Below are 26,056 nucleotides of genomic sequence, written 5' to 3'. Positions count from 1 at the left end.
GTGTTGAGCACAGCATTTTGAAGCTCAAGCTCATTAAAACATCGAAGATGGCTGATCTGAGAGTTCCATAATTTGTTATTTTATCACTTGACAATGCCATTAGCCAGTCTTTGCATTTTTCTGATTCTTTCTTCTGTTTGTGAGGACAAAGGCAAGAAATGCAACTTTTTGAATGAAAAATCTAGTTGTCACCTACTATGATGGTTTTAGTACTGATCCACCCAATATTGGTTCACAGTTTAATTTCATGATGTTAGTACATTTCCGTTTATTCTTAAAATTAAACATTACTACAGGCAGTCCCCAAGTTACGCGGATCCGACTTATGTCGGACCCGCAGTTACGAACGGGAATTTTCTCGCCCCGGAGGACTAGAGCGGCGGGACACCTGGTCCCGCCGCCCGCCTCCTCCGGGGCGAGAAAAGCTGCTCCCCATCTCCCTGGTCTGCTGGGGGAGCCAGCAGACCAGGGAGATGGGGAGCAAAGCGGCAGAGGACCCGGGGCCGGACCCGCAGTGCTTCCAGATCAGCTGGAAGCGCCGCGGGTCCGGCCCGGGTCCTCCGCGGCTTTGCTCAGTGTCTCCCTGGTCTGCAGACCAGGGAGACGCTGAGCAAAGCCGCGGAGGACCCGGGCCAGACCGCGGCGCTGATCTGGAAGCGCCGCGGTCCGACCCGGGTCCTCCGCCGCTTTTCTCCACGTCTCCCTGGTCTGCTGGGGGGGGGGGCGCAGCTAATCCCCCCCCCTCTCAGCAGACCAGGGAGACGTGGAGCAAAGCCCGGGGCCTGTGGCAGAGCAGGTGGGGCGCTGCCGGTTGGTCCCGCAGCACCGCTCCTTGGCGCTACTGAGCCAACCCGGCAGCACCCCAGCTGCTCTGCCCCAGGCATCCCCAAGTTAGCCGCTGCTGAAACTGACCAGCGGCTGACTACAGGAAGCCCAAAGCAGAGTTGCTCTGCCCCGGGCTTCCTGGAATCAGCTGCTGATCAGTTTCAGCAGCGGCTGAATCTGGATGCCAGTTCCGACTTACATACAGCTTCAACTTAAGAACAAACCTACAGTCCCTATCTTGTACGTAACCCGGGGACTGCCTGTATATGCTTAGAAGAGGAAAATGTACATTGCTTATGTGTGGCATGAATATATCCAGAGGTACAGACCATAGTGTGCAAATGTATTATCTTACACAAGAGGGATAAATTATTCAAGCAAATTGTGCAAAGTTATGAAATGACTACAAATGCAATAAAAATAAGGAATTCAAAGTTTAACTAAAGGAAGGAGGGACTGTGACAAAGTCATAAATTACTTTTAGATAAAGCCCTTTTATGCTTGCAGATTCTCTCTCAAAGTATCATGATGGAGGATAGATTTAAAGCTGCATTTTTTACAAAGAAATTTTGGAATAAAAGATTAAATAACCCTAGTAAGCTATCTAGCTGCACAGGACATTCCATTACAATAAGTCCTTGCTATATGCATAATATGGATGCATTAGAACATAAGAACGGCCGTACTGGGTCAGACCATAGGTCCACTAGCCCTGTATCCTGTCTGCCAACAGTGGCCAGCACCAGGTGCCCCAGAGAGGGTGGACCGAAGACAATGATCAAGCGATTTGTCTCCTGCCATCCCTCTCCAGCCTCTGACAAACAGAGGCCATGGACACCATTTTATCCCCTGGCTAATAGCCTTTTATAGACCTAGCCTCCATGAAATTATCTAGCTTCTCTTTAAACTCTGTTATAGTTCTAGCCTTCACAGCCTCCTCTGGCAAGGAGTTTCACAGGTTGACTACACACTGTGTGAAGAAGAACTTTCTTTTATTAGTTTTAAACCTGCTACCCATTAAATTTCATTTGGTGTCCTCTAGTTCTTCTATTTAGGGAACTAATAAATAACTTTTCTTTATCAGCCCTCTCCACAACACTCATGATTTTAAATTCTAAATTGTTTTACTGTATGCATTCTAAATTGTTTTACTGTAAAATCTATATCGTTCACCTGGTTGCCCATAAAACTCTACTTTCTATTAGGTGAATGGTTAACTGATTAACCTTAATGGCTGATGCTTACTAGTTATGATTAATCAGTAGGGGCTGGAGCACCCGCTTCTCCACCTAAAAGTATAAAAGATGTCATTAGCAATGAGATCATCTGAAGAAATCTGCTGAATATTTGGAAGTGTTGCTATACATGCTTCCTTGGGTAGAACTGAAATCCTGTCATCTTCCCACAATGTTTCCTCTAATTTTTTCCATCCATGTGCTGATTTTTTCCATTCACATGTGAAATACATTTTTAAATGTACACTGAAGCATGTGAGAATGTGCACCACTAGTAGAAACACAAAACCCAGCTGTGGGCACTCTGCTAATCATTTGGGCAGCATTTAAATTGATCTTGATTGGCTGCATGAGTACGCAGTTTACAGGGAACACTGCCCTCCAAATACTCCCATTAGTACTGGACTCTTCTCCCAACTCTTCTCACCTGTCTGTTTCCCAGAACAGCGGGAGTATACTTGTTCATTTTAGAGACAGAGATAAAATACTATCATTTGCCAAATGGAAAGAGGATTTAACCATCACCTTAATCAAAATCCCATACTGCTTACATTACAGTGTAGAAATACAAAATAAAAAAGGTGGGAATTTCTAGAACCAAGTTCTAGGAAAAGGAAAGATTCAGTTAGGCTTTCCTTTTCCCAGTGAAGCAGCAGAAACCAGGAAGGGCTCTTGACACTACACAAAAAACATGAAAGTAAAACTGAATCATCTGTCCCAAATATTGTTTATTATATAGTTTCCAGCCATTCTTATCCTCTTCAAACTTACTACCGAACTCACTGTTTTCTAAACCAAATATAAAATCCTTACTTTGTTCCTCATATTAGGCTATTCACGCTCATAAATCTAACAGCAAATATTAGCAAAGACAGACATGCAACTGATTTTTTTTTTTTGACAGCAACACATCAGCCTCTGGCAGAATCTACACCATTAATGATTAAAAAAAAGAAACTTGACTATTGAGGCACTAGGGATCACTATCATTCTATAGCAGAGGATGCATAATGGAATGCCATGGAATTTTAAAGTTATTGACATTTCTCCACCTATCTTGCACTAAGAGTACATATGGGACTGACAAGTGCCACCTTTGCTGAAATATTTCCACTGTAATGACAATTATGTATTTATAGGACTTTATACAACATTTCTTATATAGCATATTCAAAGATACTTCAGGGACAGGGACTTGTGTACATGCAAATTCTCATTGTGCAAGGTATTTTATGTCCTATATGCTTTCAGGAAAGTTCCCAGAGTTCTTTTGTAAATTGTGACCATCTGCAACACAGCAATAGATAACCATCACTTGATTATTCCACAGTGACTTCAGTTATAAAATAAATGAAAATTTGAAAGCTTTCTCTAGAAGAATTAATATTTCATTTTCAAAATATTATGTAAAATGTTTTCTCTTGGTAAGTGTTAATTACTGATTAGATGTCCTCGGGAGTGATGAAAGTGAAGTGAATCTATATAATTAGGGCAATAAATGTTAACGAACGCTTTATTCAGTATGCAAAAGCACCTTGAATGTCATATCCCAAATAATTATGTCTGTCTGTCACTTAATTAAACAAGTCCTTAAAATTCAGGACAACAGCTTATCTTTAGTTGAACTATTTATTTATTATATTTTTTTCAAGATACCACCATTTCATTAACTAAGTTAGCTGATTTCACTAAGGGAAAAACCCAACCATGTATAAATAATAAATCCTTACACAGAAGAAATAAATTCATATTTAGTCAAAATAAATCTGCATTTACATTATTTCAATTTAAAAATACAGTTTCTGGGAAAATATCCTAGAAACAAAATTACTTTTCCCCCCCCCCTCACTTTTTTTTTTTTTTTTTTTTTTTTTTTTTTTTAAGAGCAGAACAACTTTTATGAGGAATGCCATTTGGAACAAATACACATGAAAGAATGAATGAACAGAGAGAGTGGTTTTGGCTGGTGAATGCTGTGCTCACTTTCTGATACCTGTGCTCTTAACTGAATTAGAAAGATCCTTTTCAATCAAATACATCTAACTCACTGCTTTCAACAGTTGTGGGAGTAAAGAATATACAAATTGGAGATTGTCAACTGCAAATAGATGAGAAAGGAGGAGATATGGAGAGAATACTCAGTCAGTGCAAAGCTACCAAAGGAACCCAGAATTGTTGATGCTCGCCTGTGATTAAGATCAGAATTTCCACTAAACTCCAATAAGACCCAGTTTTGCTTCTGTGATTCCATAATTTTCCATTATAGCTATTTTCATCTTCCATTAATAGCCTTCCGAGGGGTGATCTCATATCTAATCATACCCATCCTCAGCTTAAGCCTATGATTGACTTCTCTGGCACTATGTTTTCTTTATTTGTTCTGAATTAAAGATACTCCAGGATTCATAATCACTGTGTTTGTTTCACTTCTCTTTGAAAATGCTGATCAGAAAAACTTCCCAGGAAAATATATGTGCATCTCTTTCTTAGATAAAACCAATATTCCTACTACAGTGAAACCTTTGTTATCCAGCACTCTGTTAACCAGAAAACTTTGTTAACCAGCATTGCCCCCAGCCACGATACAGTCACATCTTCATGAGCATAGGCCTGGCTTGGTTTATCATGACTGGCTTAACAATTTTTTATTTAAGAAGTACTAATCACCTTTAACTCAAAATAGAAATGTGAAACCAACTGCCTCACACTACAAAACTACCAATATTAAAAACCTGAGTTTTACTATTCTTGTCCCTTGGCTTTTCATAGGTTGATGGAATTGTCAGACAACCGGAATTTTTAGACAACTTGAACACCCTAATCCCCAAGCATGCCAGATAACACAGGTTTTTACTGTACATGGAGAGACACCCCTGAAATTCAAATCACAATGCTCAAAGTTAAGAGAAAAAGGATTTCACTTTCAAACATTCAGAACTGAGGATGGTAAATTGAGAATGCTTTGAAGATAAGCCTCTTAATTAATGTATGCAGATGTTTCAAATAGGGGAGGTGGTGAGAAACTGGTACGTCTAGGATGAGGTCTTTTCTGCATTGGTGTGTCCTGCTATACACCGTGAACCAGGCATTCAGGATTACCTGCTCTGTCCATGAAAAGGGGAAACACACTGCTTAGTTTCCTTTAGTTTTTTTCCCCATAAAACTGCTTTAGAAGGTGGAGGAAAACAGGGCTCAAAGATTGCTCTGAAAATATTTCAGACTAGTGATATTCATGTACTTAAAGAGGCTGAGCTCCTTTGTCTCCTTCCTCCCATAGACTCCTTTTTAGTTTCTCAGGGAAGCTATTGGCCAGAGACTGAAACACAGGCCACAACAGAAGCTCTACTATTTTCTGTTGCATGTGACCCACATGGACCAGCAAAGTCTTTGTTTTCCCTGAAGGTTTCAGTCTTGGACACAAGTAGGGATCCCCAGTGTTGAAAGGGAGGTCTGTCATAGATATGGTAGCAGGAGGCGGTACCTAGCCCCTTATCACACTCTTTGGCATGGGTAGCATCCATGAGGCATCCAACAGAGGCAGCGGTGGCTGAGCTTTGCAATCAGAAACGTGGCACCTGGTGTATGCTATAGTTGACTCAGGTGCAGTCTTCTGTGTGGTGTGCTGCTGTTCTGGCTTTGCTCACAGTTGATAGGGGCAGAAAGGAGTGGTTACCTTACAATCATTTCTTTTCCATTCCTGCCTCGCTCCTTTCCTTCTGGGAGAATAGGTCAAAGCCTGGCCTGGCCTGCATCTAGTTTGCATCACAGCTGGCATATTTAACCCAATCCTTGGCTTCCCTTTTGCTGGAGAAATCCCGCCCAGCCTGAGCTGAAGTGAAAACCATTCTCCACCCACAAAACCATCTAAACTCCCTAACAAGACACATAAGGTGGGACAGCAGGAGACAGAGACTGGCTTTTCTTAGCTTAACTCTGCCCTGAAGCCTTCAGGAGTGCCAACTGCAGTAAATGCCTCAGAAGGGAAAGAAGAGATGTGAGGATTATGTCCCCAAAAGCCATACACAGCCCTGACACAGATGAGAATTAGACAGATGTCATTCAACCAAATTTATGCTGTAAACACTCAATGTTTGGAAGACTCCACAGAAAAGCCATGTTGCAGGGTGGTCAGGCTGAAGAAGAGGTAGAAAACCCCTAAGGGAACTTCAGGAGTCAAGACAGTCTTTTGCTGCCAGTGATCAGCAGGTCGGAGTCTCTCCCCAGGAAGCAAACAGGCTGAAGTACCCTTTGTAACAGATCTGTGGATGTTAGCCCGAAGAAGAAAAGACATGATGGGCTCCGTTCTCTAATCTGCCAACTTCACTGCATGCACCAGCTGTTGCCACAAACTTAAGTGTACAGAGGAGAAGGTAGAATTTTGGGAGCGGGATGAAGCAGAGCTGCATTTTGGCCAATCCCTCTGCTGGCAAAAGCTCTGTTACACTATGTAATTTACACTAGTGTTAGAAGTTAGAGTCGCTCTCCCTTCCACCAAGGCAGGATTGGCTAAGGACCAAGGCTGCACCTGACTCTCCCTGCCACCACTCTTCGGTACGTCCAAGCTGCGTTTTACTGTGCTCCATGTAATCTGAGACCTTGGATGGACACCCAGATCCAAAAGCTGCCCAGATGATCAGCACAGTGCCCATAGCCAGCAGAATGTGTTTTTATTGGTGGTGCACACCTTCACATTCCTCAGAGCACAAAGTTCATTCTGCATGTAGATGGAAAACTGAACTAAACGGAGTATCACTATTCAGAGTATAAACAAACAAAAAAGAAGCAGAAGGATTTGGCTAGCATAGAAAACTCTCAGTACCATATATGCAAATTTTCTTGAGGTCCTGGGTATCAAATATTTTGGTTTGAAACCAATACTTGTTAATAAATTCACAAAACAAGCCAAATAGGGCTGTTAATTTTTTTTAAAGAAATCATTATTACAATATTTTAAAAAAATAGTTATGATTAATGGAAATTTTAATCACACTGTTTTAATCAGTCCAAAGCAGCTTAGCAAAGGGTAGTTCCATATCAGGGGATGGGGAAGGAAATAGAAACAGTAGTAGGGTAGAGTGGTGAGAGAAGTCTGGTTTGATTCCCTGGGATGTGGCCTCTCTTGCCTACACCTAAGGCCAGCTTTGTCCAGCAGGGATGGGAGGGTACAGGAGGCAAGAGTTAGGCTCCTCTCCTACACTTGGAAAGTGTTTAAGCAACTCTCCTAAACAGCCTGCAGATGATGGGAAAATCATAGAATACCAAAACTGGAAGGCATCAACTGAGAGGGCATCAAGTCCAGTCCCCTACCCTCATGGGACCCGGATGAGAGGACAGCTGTCAGTCAGCACCTCCTTTAGGGCTCTCCCCCTCCTGTGGGCTGGGAGTCACAGCCTGAATGGTCAGAATACAAGCAGCTGCAAGGGACCAATCAGATGCAGGTGCAAGGAAGGGGATCAATTGGGAAAGGAGCCAATCAGGTCTCTTTCTGAGCTGTAACACCTGTCCCTCAAAAAAAAAAAAAAAAAAAAAAAAAGCCAGACATTGCCTCTTACTTGAAAAATGTTTCTGGATAGAGGACAGAGGATCAAAAAAGAGGCAATGTTGGAGAAAGCCAGGATGTGCGGTAACCCTGCAGATATCTTCTCAATGAGACTCTCAAATTATGTTTTGTTGCAATGGTTATGTTGTATGAACATTTCTTACATTTCTGCTGAATAAGCTGGAAGCCTTCCGCAACAAGGACGCCTGTTATGGTTCTTAAGTATGTAAAGATTCCTAAATTTCCATTTCTTCTATAAAGTTCATGGACCAAGCAGAACATTTAAAACCAGTTTACTCCATCTTTAGTACAACTTCAACTAAACTCTGATAATTTAATTCCTATTTCCCCAAAACCAGGCCCCATTCTAGAACTCCTACTAAATATTTGCAGAAATGTAACCTGAGAAATCACCATGGAAGCCTGTATATATCATCATTATGTCTGAAGTCAGGATATCTTTATTCTTCCATATAATGTATCTTATATGGTTATAATTTACAAACACAACAAAGACACCTATAGCTCAGGAAATAAAAGTAAGGAAGCTGTGGGGAGTAGCATTGTGAAGACTAGTCAAATAATGTCAGTTGACAGCTTATTTGATCAGGGTCAAATATTCTAACAAGAGTACTCTCATGTAACCGGTGTACTACTTTTCTGATTTTATCCTGGTGCCTACTTAATTGTCTTGATCACTCATGTTACACTACATGGTAATGCCACCTGTTTGGCAAAAGATGACCTAACTGAAAATTGAGTACTTTGATTGATCTTCTTGAAAAATGTATGTATGTATACACATCTTTATTTGTATACCAGGCCTTCAGTGTATATGGCAGTTCATAAAGCACATTAAATGATCTAGTTCTTGCCCCAAAGAGCTTACAATCTAAACTAAGCAAACACTCAGTAATGGGAGGGGAATGATACAGTCATTAAACCTCTTCACCCAATATAATGAAAGATGCTTAATCATTAGCCCTATCTTTTGCAAACAGAAGTAGCCCAGTAATTGCCCCCTCAATACCTTCCCTAACTCTTTTCTTTTGCAGCTTTGCAGTGTTAGATAAATATCACATTTAAATGTTAAACTAACCTAGCTAAAAAAAGGTAATTATTCCTTCATTTTTAAAAGCTGCTTTTCATTATGTTTTGCAATTTTCCGAGTTAAAATAACTCAGGTAAGTAATTTGTTTTTGGTAACTGGACATGAGTATCTAAAGTTAATAGATATTCCTGGAGACCATACAATCCTGCTTTTCTGTTACTGTTCTAATAAATGAAAATATGAATATTTGTATATTATTTGACAATATTTCATCAATGTTTGACCAGATAATTTTTGAACCTGTCACACGCCCAACCCAGGTGGGGAGGTAAAAAACAAAAACATATTCCCACTGTAAAAATGACGTTGGAATTCCAAAAAAATTGTTACTGGTAAATTACATTCTATTAAGAGAGACTTCATTTAATTTTTCTGCTCTCTATTGTTACAAGGAATACCTATGATCTTTAGAAGTGAGAAATTAGAGAATTTTTTTTTATTTCATCAGTTCTTTGTGCAGTAACAGCTACATATAATCATTTTCACAAATTTCTTGTATAGTCAGTTTCCCTTGTTTGTGTAGGAGTTTCACATAGCAAAATGGAAGAGAAACATCTTTAAAAACAGGAAAATTGGCAGAAGGAATTAGAGGGCAGGTGCAATATTTGCAAGAACGCTCTTTGAAACACAAGATTTTTAATAGATAATGTTAGTTTGAAACACTAAATATGCACTAAAACTCCTTAGTTATGAAAGCAGTCATATTTCCCAGTAGTCACAGAAACAGCAATAAAATAATTATAAAAGCAATGTTGACACACAGAGAGAGAGAGAGAGAGAGAGAGAGAGAGAGAGAGAGAGAGAGAGAGAGAAATAAAGTTTATTCCCCTTTACAACACTTAGTAGCAGAATCAGAAATCCAACTTCTGCCCCTTGCAATAGGGACTTGTGGTGGTAACATGTGCGTGGCAGGCCATAGATGACCTATACATTACAACTGGGGATATTCTTTCCTGGCTGGATGCTGGGCTGTTCAGGCCTGGAATGTCACAAGCGATATACAATGGCTATTCATCTGTTTCACCCTAGATCTCCCAAGTCTCATTCATTCTGCACAAAAAAATGTAGCATGAAGGATAGAAGGGGTCAACAATAGAGGGGGGGAAGCATAGGGGAAGGAAAAAGGGAGGATTAGAGATGAGATGGAAGAAAAAAATGTTAGACATGGGAATCTGAAACGCTAAGAAACAGAGACAGGCAAAAGAGAAAGGAATATGAGAAGAGAGCTCACAGAACACAGTCGGTAAAAATATGGTACCTTGTTACACAGGAAGTATGGTGCCAAATTATTGCAACACCACACACATTCCTGGTTGATATAGATATCAGGGAGCATGCTTATGTGGGAGAAGAGGGCTTAGCAACCCTGCTCATAAATGGGAATTGTGCACAGTAAGGATGTTACATTTAGATTAATCAACTAGTCGATGTAATTTGCATGGACTATTCAGTTAGTTGATACAGGCACCTCCGTCTTTGAAATGTAGCAAGAGCACTGTCTTGCTACATTTCAAAGGCGGAAGCACTGGGGGGGAACATGGCCAGCAGGGGACTCAAGCAGTCCCCCGCTGGCCCCTCGCTCCCTGCTTTTCAAATATACAAGAGCCCCGGGCGGGGCAAAGCACCGCCAGGAGTGCAGGGCCACGTACTGAGTCCCCCCTGCTAGTCCCGCACTCCCGGCGGCGCTTTGCTTTTGAAGTGTACAAGAACGCTCCTGTGGATCTTGTACATTTTAAAAGCAGGGAGCACGGGGCCAGTGGGGGACTGCTTGAGTCCCCAGCTCACCCCAGGCTCCTCGCAGCACTTCTGCTTTAAGTGCTGCTAATTCTCCACTTTGCCTCCACCCCTTCTCCCCATGGAGATGGTGCTGGGGGGGGGGGGGGGAAGAACTGGCTTTTAAGCCAGCTCCCCCCAGCACCAGATCCTGCTCCCATCCTTGATGCCTCTCTCTGATAAAGGCAGTGGAGGGGGGTTGGAGGGAGTGACTAGTTGCTTATATCCGCAGTGCACAGGATCCTACTTGTCTTTACAATAAAAACTTGATCTGAATTGCATGAACTGACACCACACCGGTATCTCGATGAAGGTATTACCTATTCTCCAGAATCTCAGTATTCTTTTTTTTTAAATGAAGTCTCTAGCTGTTATGGCTGCAAAGGAAACCTCACAACTCTGAAAAGAGTGTCACTGAGGCAGCCATGTTAATGATTTCATTCCTCTTAAAAGAAAGGCGAGGAGGGTTATCATGGATGTGCACAAATGACACATCTCCTTTTGGTGGCACAAGTGCATGGCATTTGAAATATGCTACTGCTCTTCTCCACAACATGAGCCAAAAATCAAAGCTCCTCACAGAGCCCAGGTGCGCACATAGCCTCACCAAGAGGCTCTCAAACAGTTAATGGCATGTCTGAATATCTGTGCAATTTACTGTAAGCAACATCACATTTTGAGGATGCATGAGCTGAACATATGTTGTGGGCAGAGCTTAGAAGAATACCACTGCATTTCCCCTATCTTCAATTCAAACTCTGGCTTTGATGTGTATTTGTTAACACTTAATAGACCATAGTTTGGCTCTGACAAGTTTACATTTTTTTAAATGTAGGAAGTTGCATCAGCTAAACAATCTTTTTTCAGAGCTGGATATAGAGGAGGAAAAAGACTGATTGGTTCAAGGGTGTGAGGCAGAAAATCATTTGGTAAGGGGGGAAAAAGGCATCAATTTGTCTCTACCTCTGAACCAACTGGCCTTATGAAATATATGATGCATTTCAATCCCTTTTCAACTGGTAGTCCAGTCATCTTCTTTCCTCAAGTAAAGGGAGGGACTGATAAGGAGGCAAAGATACAAATTCCACAGCCAGATACCCATTTCTTCCATTGCTCCCTCCTCAACTTGTTATGGTTGGCAACTTTCACTTCAATCAGAGAAAAGCAACTTCCCTAAACAAGGAAAGGAAGAAGGAAGCACCATTTTCCGAGGGGATCTGCAGAAGGGGCAGTTAACAAGGTTTGGTGGGCATCACAACCTACCATTATTCACATCAATTATTCACAACTAGCAGAGTAACTCTAAGGCAGTTTTCCTCTCAAATATATGTTCTGTAGCCTAGTGTTTCCAAAGGGACTGGAAGTACAAAGAGGGGGGGCAAATAACTTCCAAGTCTCTGCACAATTGCAATTATACAAGTTTACTGTGCTGGAAGAGTGATAGTTGTTTCTCAGAGGGTGAATAAACTCACTCAGGATTTCATTTAAGACTGCAAGTCTGTTAGAAGCACAAACCAGAAGCTGACTCACTGAAACCTCTATCAAAAATTCAATTTTAACATCTGTTTGGTTTCTCACTTGTCTGGCTGTTTCATCTTCTCCTGGATAGTATTGATTTTGACTATCTGCAAGTCTAAAAAGTCCTGGCTAAGGGGAACAAAAGAACATTCCTGCAGGTGGGGTGGGGATAAACATGTAAACTGTGTAGATGCTGTCAGAATGTATTTTGACTTTACTCGAATTTTTCTATTCACAGATGACTTCCGTTCCCATTCTGTGAACACTATGAAAATAAGGGAATGAGGTTTACCAGCTAATTTGAATTAGGGGCTTTAAATCAGAATCCTGTTTCACTGCCGCGTGTAGACGCGGGAAGTTACTTCAGGCTAGTCAATTTCTAAAATGGCGACCAGCTGGGAACATTCAAATCAAGCTCAGGATATTTAAATCCTGGGCTTGATTTGCAATTTCGGTCACCCTCATTAGCCTCCCTAGATTGATCTAGGGGGCTACTGTAGACGTACCCATAGTGTACTGGGGTGGCAAAATAGTGTACCGGGATGGTGAAATATTTTTTGAAATAACAGGTAGCTTGTATAGCCCCAAGATAGCTATTTCAGGATACCTCTGGTATCCCAAAATATCTATGCAATGTACATGTACACTAAGAGGAAAAATTTTGTTGTATAATTTTATGTCAACCCACTGTGGAAATTTAGTAATCAATAATTCTCAACGTTTCACATTTCCTCCTGTGCTGATATGATCCTGCAATAGAGAGTATGGAGGGGAAAAAAAGTCTGAACCACAGTCTAGTCTAGTGGTTCTCAACCAGGGATACATGTATCTTGGAGGTATGCAGAGGTCTTCTACGGGGTAAAGCAAATTACCTAGATATCTGCGTAGTTTTGCAACAAGCTACATAAAAAGCATTACTGAAGTCAGTATAAATTAAAGTTTCATACCAACAAAATGAGAAGGTAAGCAACTTTTCAGTATTAGTGTGATGTGATACTTTCGTATTTTTAAGTCTGCTTCTGTACACAAGTTTTAAGTGAGGTGTAACTTGGATAAAGGGAGGGGATGTGCAAGACAAATCAGAATCCTGAAAGTGGCTGAGTAATTTGGAAAGGTTGAGAACCAATGGTCTAGTCATTAGCTTTTAGTCCTACAAGTCAAATGATCTGGGTTCAGTTCCCAGCTCTACCTCAACTTGCTGTGTGACCATAGGAAAGCAGACATCTGTGTTGCAGTTTTTCCCAATGGCGTAATTATATCCAGTTAAAAGTAAGCTCCTAACACTTCACTCACTAGTAACAGTGAAGTGCTTGATGAACATCGGATGGAAAGTCTCCAGAAGAGTAATGTTATGATATTTCACTTGACTACTACTGAAATTATATTACCTGGATTTGTGTTGATTGCACTATAAAAATAATTATTTATACAAGCCGTTAAGTGGAGTGACATGGAAAAAAAAAAACTTATGAAGAGCTAAGTCTAAACAACACAATGTAAAACAGCTGAAAACACGTAGGAAATTCATGTGGAAAGTTTAGATAAAGGGATGCCTTTTAAAGAAGTGAACTTTTCTTAGATGACCAACAATGTTATAAACAAATAATTTGGACAAGTTATCAATATCAGTACAAATAGAAAGCATTTTCTGCATTAAAAGGTCAAGTAATAGAGATTTACAGTTACATCACTGTAAAGGCAAGATAAGCCAGTTAGGTAAGTAAACAAATTTAATTAATTTATATTTACTTTGGAAGCAGTGGTGGTAATTATACTTCTATGATATTTGAGAAAAATTAGTGAAGTTTTTGCTACAAGTAAAACATTATACAAGTCTTTAGGTTTTATGGCCATCAATTTTATATTACAGTAGAAACCTGATTATCTGACCCTCCATTATCTAGTTCTCTGTATTAACTGAAGAACAAGCACATGCAGATACACAAGAAGGCAATGTCTCTTGCAGCTGCTAGATGGTGCTGCAGCCTCATACTTTCCCATTCCCTGAATCATTTTATGTTTATATTATTGGATGTGGCATTGATCCGAATTAGATTGGATAAATGGGGTTCTGCTGTGCTCACAGGTTTTTTATTTTGTAATGGATTTAGACCAAATCCTGCTTAAAATGACTTTGCCCTGATTCTCTCAATGATTTGGGGGGAATTCTTCTTCTTCCACAGTGCAGAACAGCAAAGCAGCTGCTAACTCAGCTCATGAAGGTTAATAGCAACAAGAGCCCGCCAATCTCTAAAGCACACAAAAATATCATTATTGAATCCTATTCACTATGCTCCTTGCCCTACTAGATACAAATTTCTTTCCCTTTCCATGATTTTGCGGGCTGCCATGGAGAGGTTGGTAAATAAAATATATATAAACCATTCTATGTTCTACCATCACCCAAATCACTGAAGCAGCAATACTGTTAAACACGTCAATAGGATTTTCGATCATTAATGATTTACAATTTTTATTTAAAAAAAAATCAACTATTCAAAAGCCACTCCACACAGAGAGGATGTTTTCTTTGTGAAGCCTCTCTTTAGGCACAGGATCCCATATTCTGGAATCATCATTCTACTGTATTTAGGATTTGCTGCAGTGATGGAGGGTGTAGAGATACGATTTGGCCTTTTGGGTGCAAAGGCTTTGAATGCTACCGAACTGAGCAAGACCAATTACTTACTTGGCAGGCATTATAAATCAACTGGTGTTCCAATTTTTTGATCCCTAGAATCTGTTGAAACATTTCATACAGCTGTTCTTTGCTCAGAATAAGTTCCGATACAGCACTTAATGCCATTCTATTGGGCTGTTTGAACAAGTCCTCTTCTCCCCTGCATATGGCATCATATTTGGCTATCCAAGAGCTTAACACTGTCTCTTTGCTTAATCCATCAATCTCTGGCAAACTTCGGACCCTTTTTTCTATGTTTTTCTTAAAAACATCTCTGAAGTCATTTGCAGAGCATCCTCCACTATGAACCATTCTGGCAACTCGATCACTCTTGAGAAAAACCTTTTAAAACAAAACAAAAAAAACAGATAGTTAGATATGGGCAAGAAAATTGAATGTTTATCATGAAGAAATGTGTATTTATTTTTTACAAATTAATGCCTTAAATTACTAAAAGAATCAAACAACCTTATGTGAAACTCTACACAGAATCACTACAGACAAAATAAAATTCTTCTGAATATGCAAAAAGTTAATTAAAAAATTATCATCTTTAAGATTTCCTTTTCCCTCAATGGCCACCAGGAAAATCTAAAATTAAATGTAAATATTTATGAAAATATAGTCTCCCAACATCTATAGTACATATAATGGGAGGATAGAGGGTGTTCAAAATTATGAATTCCTCCTGAATATAAGAACATTTTTAAAACTTTTTAAAACCATTTTTTGAAACATTATTGGAGGAAAACACAGTCTTCAATAGAGGGATGGAAGTGAAACAGCAATGTTGTAAAAGACTGAGTGTTGCAGTGGCTTCAAGGAATCATAGAAACGTAGGCTTGGAAGGGACTTTGGAAAATGCATTAACTCCTGCTCCTTAAGTAAACCTAGACCACGCCTGATAGATCTTTGCCCAAATTGCTCTTAAAAACCTTCAACAATTAAGCAACCACTATTACTACAAGGCTATTCCAGTGTGGCACTATTCTTAGTTAGAAAGCTTTTTCCTAATATCTAACCTAAATCTCCCTTGGACCTTTCAATGGGCAAGGAAAACAATTGATTATTATTTTGTTTACAAAAGTCCTTAATACATTTGAAGTCATCTTCTCTCAAGACAAAACAAACATTTTATAAAAATTTTCCTCAAAGGTCAAGTTTTTCTAAACCCTTTATCTCCTCCAGATTCTCTCTAATGGTCCACATATTTCCTAAAATGAGACACCAGAACTGGAAACAATTCTCCATCTGAGACGCAGAACAGGACAATAGGCTCCTGTGTTTTATATAGACTACTCTCATTAATACACCACAGAATATTAGCCTTTTTGGCAATTGCATCACGCTGTAGACTCATCCTCAACTTGTGCTCCACTACAACCCCCAGATCCTTTTTGGTAATACTACCATCTAAGCCCCGGGGTGGGCAAAGGGCCTTCTGTAGGCTGAATCCAGCCCACCAAGCCAGTGGATCCGGCCTACGGCCTCCCTGCCACTCCCCCACCTCCAGGCAAATTAGGGCCTGGGGGCAGGGGGTGTGTGAAGTCTCCTTGTCCCCGCAAGAGCGTGCAGCAGCTAGAGAGAGATGCCAGCTGTTTTAAAACAGCCAGCATTTATCTCTAACTGCCGTGTACCTTTGGCAGGGGGGAGGAGGAAGAGTGTGCCCGCAAGCTGGATCCACCAGCTTAGCAGGCTGGATTTGGCCTGCAGAGGGCCCTTCGCCCACCCCTGAGCTAGAGCTGCCACACGCTCTTGTGGGGGCAAGGATATTTTGCGTGCTCCCCTGTCCCCAGGCTCTGACTGGCCTGGGGGCAGGGAGAGCGTGTGAGGTCTCCTTCCACTAGGAGCCTAGAGGGAACCTCCAGCTGTTTTAAAACAGCTGGTGTTTCTCTCTAGGGGGCAGAGTGGGGGAAGAGAGGTGGAAGACTTCTCATGCTCTCCCCACCCCAGGCTAATTAGAGTGGGGAGGAAGCACAACAAGCCTCCTGGCCCTGCCCCTTTTGCCCAAGGCCCCACCCCTGAAGTGGCCACCTTTTAAAAATTATTGTTCACCCCTGACCTAGCCTATTTTGTAGCTGTGCATCTGATTTTTTTCTTCCTAAGTAAAGTACTTTGTATTTATCTTTACTGGATTCAAACCAATTTTCCTAATTGTCAAGGACATTTTGAATTCTAATCTTGTTCTCCAAAAGTGCATCTAATATCTCTCAGTTTAGTGTCACCTGCTGTGGAGTGCAATCCCAGAAGTCCCCTTGGGATTGTTCCCCAGTGTTCCAATCATGCCACTGAGCCTTGCTATGTTACTCTCTGGAACTCCCCCACCACCTTGTCCTCCTGGGCCAGATCCTCTGGTCTCTCCCAGACAAGACACAGAGTTGGGGTTACAGCCCCCCTGCAGAGCAATGCAGACATTGAACCACTTCAGGACAGAGTTAAGGACTCAGTGCCCAGGAAACCAACCAATCATTTGTTCCAAAATCCAGAAGAGAGAACAGTGGAGTCAGTACTGCATAAAACTTAGACAACATACTGTTAAGAGCCTCAGTTCAAAAGTATAACACATTAGAAGCCATAAAGCCAATATAAGCTAACTGCAAAAAACAAAAACAAAAAATGTTTAGTTAGTGTTTTGAAAGTTTTTAAAATTTACAAAAACTGTACTCAGACATTCTGTAAGGCTAAGCCACTCCTTACATATGGACTTAATCTGCTTGGTTTCTTGTGCTGAACTCTTTTGAAACTCTCTAGATTTCTACCATCCTGTCTGCAAGAAATGTTCCCATTAATAACTGTAATAAACAATAAGAAATGCATTCAGACATAGCTGCCCAAGAAGAAAAAAGGCATACATTTTGATTGTACCAATCTCCTCTACCTTCTGAACATAGTTTGCCTTCTTAGATTGAAAGCTCTTTAAGGGACGATCTGCCTTTCAGTGTGTTTGGACAGAACCTAGCTCGTTGAGGACATGATCTGAATACAAATCAAAGATGACAACAACATATCAGGTATATCTACTCTTCAAGTTGGGATCATAATTCCAAAGTCAAGTTAGTACATTAAAAATAGAGTGAAGCAGGAACAGCACAAGTGGCAGTAAGGACAAGGCTCCCCAAGAAGATTAGAATTGGAGGAGAGGTCATCTAGTCCAATATCCTGCTTGAAGCAGGACAAACTCCAACTAAATCATTCCAGCCAAGGCTTTGTCAACTCTGGCCTTAAAAACCTCTAAGGATGGAGATTCTATCACCTGCCTATGTAACCCCATCCAGGGCTTTACCACTCTTCCGGTGAAATGGATATTAGAAAAAACTAACTCAGACTTCCCACATTGAAATTTGATACTATTGTTCCTTGTTCTGTTATATGCCATCACTGAGACTAGCCTAGATCCATTCTATTTGTAATTCCCCTTCAGGTAGTTAAATACTGCTATTATGTCCCCCCTCACTCTTCTCTTCTGCAGACTAATAATCCCAAATCTCTCAGCCTCTCCTCATGTGCCCCAGCCCCCCCACCCCCTCAGTCATTTTGTTGCCCTCCACTGGATTCTCTTGTTTCTGTAATGAGGGGCCCAAAACTGGATGCAATACACCAGACGTAGACTCAGTGTCAAACAGAGGGAAATAATCACTTTCCTCGATCTGCTGGCAAAGCTTGGCAGCCCATTTTGCCATCAGCCTTCTTGGCAACAAGGGCACATCTATTGTAACCCCCAGGTCCTTTTCTGCAGAACGGACACTTAACAGGTCAGTTCCCAGCCTGTAGCAGCGCATAGGATTCTTCCATCCTAAGTGCAGGACTCGGCAACTGTCCTTGCTTAACCTCATGAGATTTTTGGGGGGCCTAAATTACCAGTCTGTTTCAGTCATTCTACCCGCCATCGTCTCTATCTCTCCCTGCAGATTAGTGTCATCTGTGAACTTGCTGAGTGTGCAATCCCACCCATCATCCAGATCATTAAAGAGGACAACAAAACCAGCTCTGGGACACTTCATGTGACACTGGCTGAAAATCAGACATTGAACTACTGATCGCTACTGATTGAGCCAGATGTTCTAGCCAGCTTTCTATCCACCATTCATCCAATCTATACTATTTTAATTACTCTCCCACAGTATTTTTGTGAGCATCAAAAAGTTTGCTTAAGTCAAGGTATATCACATTTACTGCTATCCCCCTACCCACAAAGCCAGTTATCTCATCAATCCAGTTGGACAGGCATGTCTTCCCCATGGTGAATCCCTGTTGACTGTTCTCAACTGATATGCCTTAAAGGTACTCAAAGCAGCTGGCCACTGCTGCATTCATGTTGCTGCAGCTGCCCCCTAATTTTAGTATGCCAGCTTCAATGAGAACTAGTGCAGATAGGTCTCCTTAAACTGGGAATCACATCCCCCACTCAAAGTACAGATATAACCTTTGCTATTACAGATTTCATCTTCCTCCATATGCATGGGGGCAGTATACCTAGCCAACAATTTAAAAACATTTTATACCATGTGCAAAATAAGAAGTTGGACTGCACATGATAGCAAGGAAGAGTGAAAAGAAGAAAACAGGGAATGATAAGGAGGATGTGTTAAGGAGCTGTTGATGCTCAGTGATTCAAGCAACCCCTATATTTTAAAAACGAATTTAATGATTTAATCTTCCAAATATCATGACAACCCTTACTGTTTTGCAGCATGTAGATTATCTGGGACCAAAAGAGCCATGATCAAAACAAAAAGATTTTTTCCTCTACCTGAGGATTACATTTTTCATTAAATGTTATCAGTTTCATCACTTTTTACATATATTGATATATCAGATGTATTTCCAAGTGCATAAATCTAGGAGCTGGCACAGTTACAAGTGACTTCCTAGATTAATTTTCTCAACACATTGTTCAAAAGAAAAATCTGAATCTCATTCCAGAACCAGACATATGGTCAGAAATTCCTTGGTGCAGTAAACTTTACTTATACAAATTGGTACAAGTGCATTGTATTGTTTTCTTCTTGTAATACTAGGAATTGAAACTATGCACTTTATTCCTTATAGCATAAAGGACAACAAAAGTAGTAAAATAATTACTATAAGAAATTCTTATAGGAAATTAAGGTCTCACGTAGCTTGGGCTCCATCCAGTTTCTCTCTTTTGTATTGTGTATCACAACAATAGATCTTCCACCACACTAGCAAACAGCCCTTAAAAAATAGATTCAGACACAGATGGACCAGTGACATAAAATTAATCTTCTCAAAGATTTCACATCACTTCCAATACAGTTAAACGGAATCAGTGGGGGAAAAAAAAACCTGGAAAATTATCACTTTTCACTTTATTCCTTCCTTTCCTCCTTTGTCTTGTCTACTTAGACCCCAAGCTCTTTGGGGCAGGCACTATCCCCTTCCCCTCGTTTTCACAGTTCCTACTCAATGGAGCCTCTAGAAATAGGAATAGAAAAAAAGCTTTGTACAAATATTTCACCATGTTGTTCCATAACCTCAATGTTTTGTTTTATTGTGACATTTTCTGAACCATCTGAAAATCAAATAGCACGTTTTGCTCAAATATTGACTCGTAAATTCTCAATGCATATCTGCTGTTTCCACAAACATCATATTCTGGTGAATAAACCAAAACTTCCAATTTCTATTTTAATTTCTGCCAATGAGTGGCCTTAATTATGCATAGTAATGTACTGTATTACTTTGCAAACATTATTAGTAACGCCTTACAACAGGGGTGGCCGACTTGCGAGCCATATATGGCCATTCAAAGTGGTGTCTTCAAGATGGTGGCAGCCAACAGGAGCCTGATGTGGCCAAAAAGCCTTTAAACACATTTCTTAAAGGCGCAGTCCTTTTGGGGGGGGGGGGGGGGAGGGATCAACAACTTTGCCCCAGCTCTTCGCGCTGTATCCACTGCTATTTCGGCTCTTTGTCCGGAACAACTTGGCCACCCCTGCCTTACAACACAACATCCGTTATGCTGTTTACTGGTGAAATTTCACTGAAGCTGGGGGTGCGATAGCTTAGTTTTTGACCCACTTTGCATATGGCTTTTAGTTTGGGTCATGGCTCTTATTAGTCTGTTTTACTTCGAGAAAAATAACTGCAGCTCATGTTTATCCTGAAGGATGGGTAGCTATTTGGGTGTCACTGGGTATTGTTTGATGGAACTGTGCATGAGACAGAAAAGAAGAAGAAACACCACAATAGCAGAAAAAGGCAGCAAAATCAAGTAAAACATCTGTAGCATGACAGAAAGAGTATGCAAGCATACACTCTTTGGGTACTGTTGTCTAGGAAAGGGGTCTTGGAATGTTGAGCTTGGAATCCATCTCGTGTTTCATTTCTAATGTATTCAGGAAAAATGGACTCTGTACATTCTTATAAATAAACAAAAAATCTCTCAAATATTTATCATCAATTCCTTTTCCTAATTAGAATAACCCAATAGACTCCCAATAACTGCTGGAGTCAAAAGGAAACAATATAATTGCCTACATTTTAGGAAATTGGTGATCAGAGAAGTTAAGTGGCTTAAATCACACTGCAAGTCAATCTAAGAACCAGGACGGAACCCAGATTTCTGGACTCCCCATCTCAAGTGTAAGTACATAGCCAAATGGGATGATTTGGAGGGATTTTTTTAAATAACTTATGAATCCTGTTTGATATTATGAAGTAATTATGAAAACTCATGTATCATGAAGCTCTTTTGTTAGCACGCATCCAACATGAACAGAAAGAGTTGCATCCTGTCTCTGCCAAACCAGGGACAGGAAATCAATAATTAGTACTCAACCCTCTATTCAAGGTAAAGTACTTTGAGACAGTGGGGTTGCTCGAGTTTGGAGAAGATGCTTCCACTTGCTTTCTGAGGGTAAGGGAAGACTGGAGAGCAGTGGAATGTTACAGGACAAACAGACAAGTAAGTAAAGGAAAGTGTATAATAAAAGGGCTCACAAAGGAACACACAGCAAGTCTGAGCAGGAGTGAGGAAATGGATGGACTGGCTAAGGTTAAACCTAAGGAGTAGGGATGTGAATGACTAGTCAACTATCCAATAAGCAAATGCTTATCGGACAGTTGACAGGCTAGTCGACTAGTTCCTTCCTCCCCTTGCTGCTTCTATCAGAAAGAGGCAGCAAAGGCGGGGGTGAGGGAGGGAGGGAGGGAGAGGTTGCTCCAGTGCTACGTGGAGCCCGAGGTCTGCCACTTTGAAATGCCATGTACAGCCTGGGGTCTCCCAGCTGGCTCTGGGCCGCATGCAGTGTTTCAAAGTAGCAGCGCCGTGTGAAGCCTGGATCAGCTGGGACTCCCCCGCTGACCTCGGACTCCATGTTAACATTAAATGTTTGTATAGTACTTTGAGCTTATGAAGAACCTTAGAAATAGTATTATCTGAGGCCCCATACGGTCTGAAGAAGAAAACAACTGCATAGGGAAAAGCAAACATCCTTCCCTTTAATCTAGTTTTGATGTCTTCCACAGAGCTGGGGCTCCCACTCAGCAGATACAAGCAGATCCTTTGACTATACAAAAATGTCAACCCTCCATTGTTCACACATAGATTGGACATATGATTTGAGCCATAACTTTAGGTTAAATAAAGGAGCCAGTGACCTACTCAGGTACTGCTTTCCTTGGCTTCTGCAACAGACTATATTTCTTTATCTGTAAACTTCCTGGATCTTCTAGAAGACTGTTGGAATGCTCTGCAGTAGCAGTCACTCGTTGATGTACTTGAGATTGGAGCAACAGTACAATTCACCAAGCCTGCACCATCATTCGGCAAGACTGTGTCACATTCATGTTGGATGAGACAGCAACCAGTCATGATAAAAACAAGAGTTTTTCAGTCCTATGCTACAACATAAATTTTCAGCAACCGAGTGTATTTGAAAAGTAATACATTAATAAATCGTGCTTTGGAGCTTGCCCCTATGCTTTCTAAAATCTGTTGACTGCAGACTTTCCCAAAAATATTTTCTATCGTCTGGGTAGCCCCCTCACTGGCCAGGGAACCCCCAGCATCAACGGGGCCAGGTTGAGGCCAGGAAATTCTGGCCCCATCAGGGGAACTTCTGGCTGCAGCAGGGCTGCCAGTGACCAGGCAGACCTGGCCAGGAGCCCCAGGAAACCCCGAGTGGCAGCAGTGTCAGGGTGACCAGGCAGCCTCTGCCAGGGATCCCCTCCCCCCCAGCTGAAGCAGGGCTGGCAAAGGTGGGCAGTCCCAGCAGGGGAACCCATGCAATCCCAGAGGGGCAGCATGGGTGGGTGGCCCCAGTTGGGGCCACCCAGTTGCCTCTGGCTGTTGCCACTGAGGGTTCCCCAGGCTGCAAGCAGGGCCTGCACCGGCCAAGTGGTGCCTTCCAGGAACCCTGGGGTAGCAGGCAGATGGCAGGGTGGGGAGCTCTAAGGAGAGAACCCTAAAGCAGGGCAGCCAGCAAGGGAGCACTGACTTCGCCTGATCCAGTAAACTCCCTGGTCCGGGAAAGCTCAGGTCCCAAGTGCGCCAGACCAGGGAGGTACAACCTGTATCAAGTTTTGAAATGTAAATTGTATGAAAATCCAAAGGGAAAGGAAGATGAACCAACATCCTAGCCTCCTAAAACAGGGGTGGGCAATAATTTTTGGGCGGGGGCCACTTCACAAATTTTTGAAGTGGCCCTGGACCAGAAGGGGCGGGGCCAGAATGCTTCTGGGCTTCCCCAGACCATAATCGGTCTGGGGGTGGGGAAGCCCCTTTTGTCCCCCCTTTCCTACTAGGCACATATGCCACTGGCAGGGCAGGAAGAGGCTTCACACACTCTCCCGCCCCCAGACCCTGATTGGCCTGGGGGCAGGGGAAGCACAGGAAGCCTCCTCCTACCCTGTGAGGAGCGTGTGGCACTTTGAAGTGCTGCAGACTCCTCGCAGGACTGGGACAGGGTGAAGGAAGCTTCACACAGCTCCCCTGCCCCCAGGCCCTGATTGGCCTGGGGGCAGGGAGGGGAAAGAAGCACATGAAGCCTCCTCCCGCCCTACTCCCACCCCGCAAGGAGTATGCGGCACTTCAAAGTGCCACGTGGTGCTCGCAGGGCAGGAGGAGTCATCACGCGCTCCCCCGCCCCCAAGTCCTGATTGGCCTGGGGGCAGAGGAGCTGCATGAAGCTTCCCTCATCCTGCTCCTGGCCCACGTGAGCGTACAGCACTTTGAAGTGTCATGCGCTTCTCACAGGGCGGGGGGAGGAAACTTCACACAGCTCTCCCACCCCAACCAATTAGTGCTTGGGGGCAGGGGAACACGTGACGCCTCCTCCTGTCTTGCGAGCAGCACGTTGCACTTTGAAGTGCCGCATACTCCTCGCAGGGTGGGAGGAAGCTTTGCATGCTCCCCCTTCCAAAGACCCTAATTAGTCTGGGGGTGGGGGAGCAGCAGGGCCTCTGCCAGCCGGATCAACCCTCTTGGCGGGCCAAATCTGGCCCATGGAGGCCCTTTTGTCCACCCCTGCTCTAAAATTACTTTTACTATAAGTTGCACTTCTATTACAACACAAAATATTTCAAGGTACTTAATTCAAAGTAGAGGATTTACAAAGATGTTGCATAGACATGAAACTTCAGGATACAATTTGCACACCATAGAAAGCTCATACAAATCTAATGAGAAGGAACTGATCTCACTTCTTTAATGATTCTATCTAGCCTAAGGATATACTCTCATGGTAATTTCCCTAGTCACTGAAAAATAAATAAATCACAACATCCTTAATATAAACAGCTTATCACATAGTGGAGAAAACTGTTAAGATAAAAAATAAAAATCTAGGAACATTCTTATATAAAAACTACATTTGCAAAGTATTGTTTGACAGAAAACCACAAAGGAAGAATTTCATAGATGAGTGAACTATTCCATGTATGCTACAAATATGACACAATAAGATACATTGAAACCGGGGTGGGAAATAATTTATTATGGGGGGCCACTCCAAGAATTGGTAAGTGGTCAAGGGCCACACACTTCCATAATATTAATGCAGGAGGTGTGGGTCTGGGCTGGAGGTTGGGTGCAGAAGGGAGCTTGGGTAAGAGACTGGGGTGTGGGATCCGAGAAGGAGTTTGGATGAAGGAGGGGATTGTGACCTGGGGCAGCAGACTGGGGTACAGGGTCTGGGAGGGAAGTGTGACCAGGGTTAGGGGTGCAGGTGTTTGGGTTGTGGCCAAGGATAGCGGATTGGGGTGGTAGGTCTAGGAGAGGTTATGACTTGAGGAGCGGTGTAGGATGGGGTGCAGTGTCCGAGAAGGTGTATGGGGGCTGAGTGGGAGTGCGGAAGGTTTGGGTTATATGGTGTAGGAGCAGACGGGAAGGGGGGAGGAAGTAAAGGGTTGGGGGAGGGAGATGCAGAGGTGCCAGAGGCAGGCTCTGGCTAGGAGACCTTACCTGAGTGGCTCCTGTCCAGCAGGTCCCATAGATAGAGTCCCTGCCTTACACACCCCATACATACTCAGAGCAGAAGCAAGGTGATGTTTACTGCTCTGAACTGAATGTTGTGAGCCCAGGAGATTGGTGGGGGGGGGGGGGGGGCAAGTACTTCACATGCTGTCGCTCCTGAAAATAGGAAGCTGCTATTGGTTGGAAACCTGCACCCCCAGGTTCTCAGTGTTCAGAGATGCACATGGCCCTGCAGCCGACTTTACTGAGTGCCAAGCGGGAGCTGGGCAGGCAGGGAGCCGGCTGAGGCTCCCACAGCTTGGCGGGCCGGATCTGGGCCATGTTTTGCGCAGCCCTGCATTAAAAAGATCATCTTGTTCTTTGACCTAAAGGGATAGGATTAATTTCACTTTGAATTAAAAATTCAGTGTTTTCTATTGAGTGTATTGCAGTTTATCTCCTGAAACTGAAAGCTCCTGCTAGTTCTTGTGTTTGAATTTCTTTGCTTAAAAAAAGTTAAATGAAAGTTTATGGTAAATCCCACTGTATGAGTTGTTGTGCTGCATTGATGTCAGACAGCACCGACATTGCAGTTGGAACAGTTCCATTACTTCTATGTACCACCATTCCACTATACACAGGTCTCTTGAGGAGTGGCTTCTCTGAGTAAATTTCTACACTCCTATGGCCCAAGGTCATATTTTACAGCAGAGGAGGGGATTTTTTTTTTTTTTTAATCATAGGCCAGTGACCTATAGAGAAAAAAAATTGTGGGCCACACACAAATGTAAAAAGCAACACATTTTTGTGGGTTTTTTAAAAGAGAAATACAAAATATTCAACTCACCTATGTTTTTAGGGTGATGGCTGAAGTTGCAAATTAAGTTAGATAGCTTTTCACGCTACAATCCTTGCAACCCAAACACCTTTGTAGGTACATGCAGCTGAGGGATACTAC

The 26,056-nt window shown here is 42.3% G+C and overlaps 1 protein-coding gene across 5 annotated transcripts in view; it reads right to left on the bottom strand.

The window, feature by feature from the left end:
* Positions 1 to 26,056, bottom strand: part of CADPS2 (calcium dependent secretion activator 2) — a 514,814-nt gene that overhangs the window by 326,804 nt on the left and 161,954 nt on the right. For all 5 annotated transcript variants that reach the window (XM_075928806.1, XM_075928789.1, XM_075928797.1 and 2 more), the window contains exon 3: positions 14,691 to 15,023. In XM_075928806.1, the coding sequence (XP_075784921.1) occupies positions 14,691 to 15,023 (333 nt within the window). The remainder of the gene's footprint in view (positions 1 to 14,690; positions 15,024 to 26,056) is intronic.

This window comes from Pelodiscus sinensis, chromosome 1 (genome assembly GCF_049634645.1).
Source record: "Pelodiscus sinensis isolate JC-2024 chromosome 1, ASM4963464v1, whole genome shotgun sequence".
NCBI lineage: Eukaryota > Metazoa > Chordata > Testudines > Trionychidae > Pelodiscus > Pelodiscus sinensis.
Note: the sequence above shows the minus strand (reverse complement) of the source record. Positions and strands in the feature narration are given on the sequence as shown.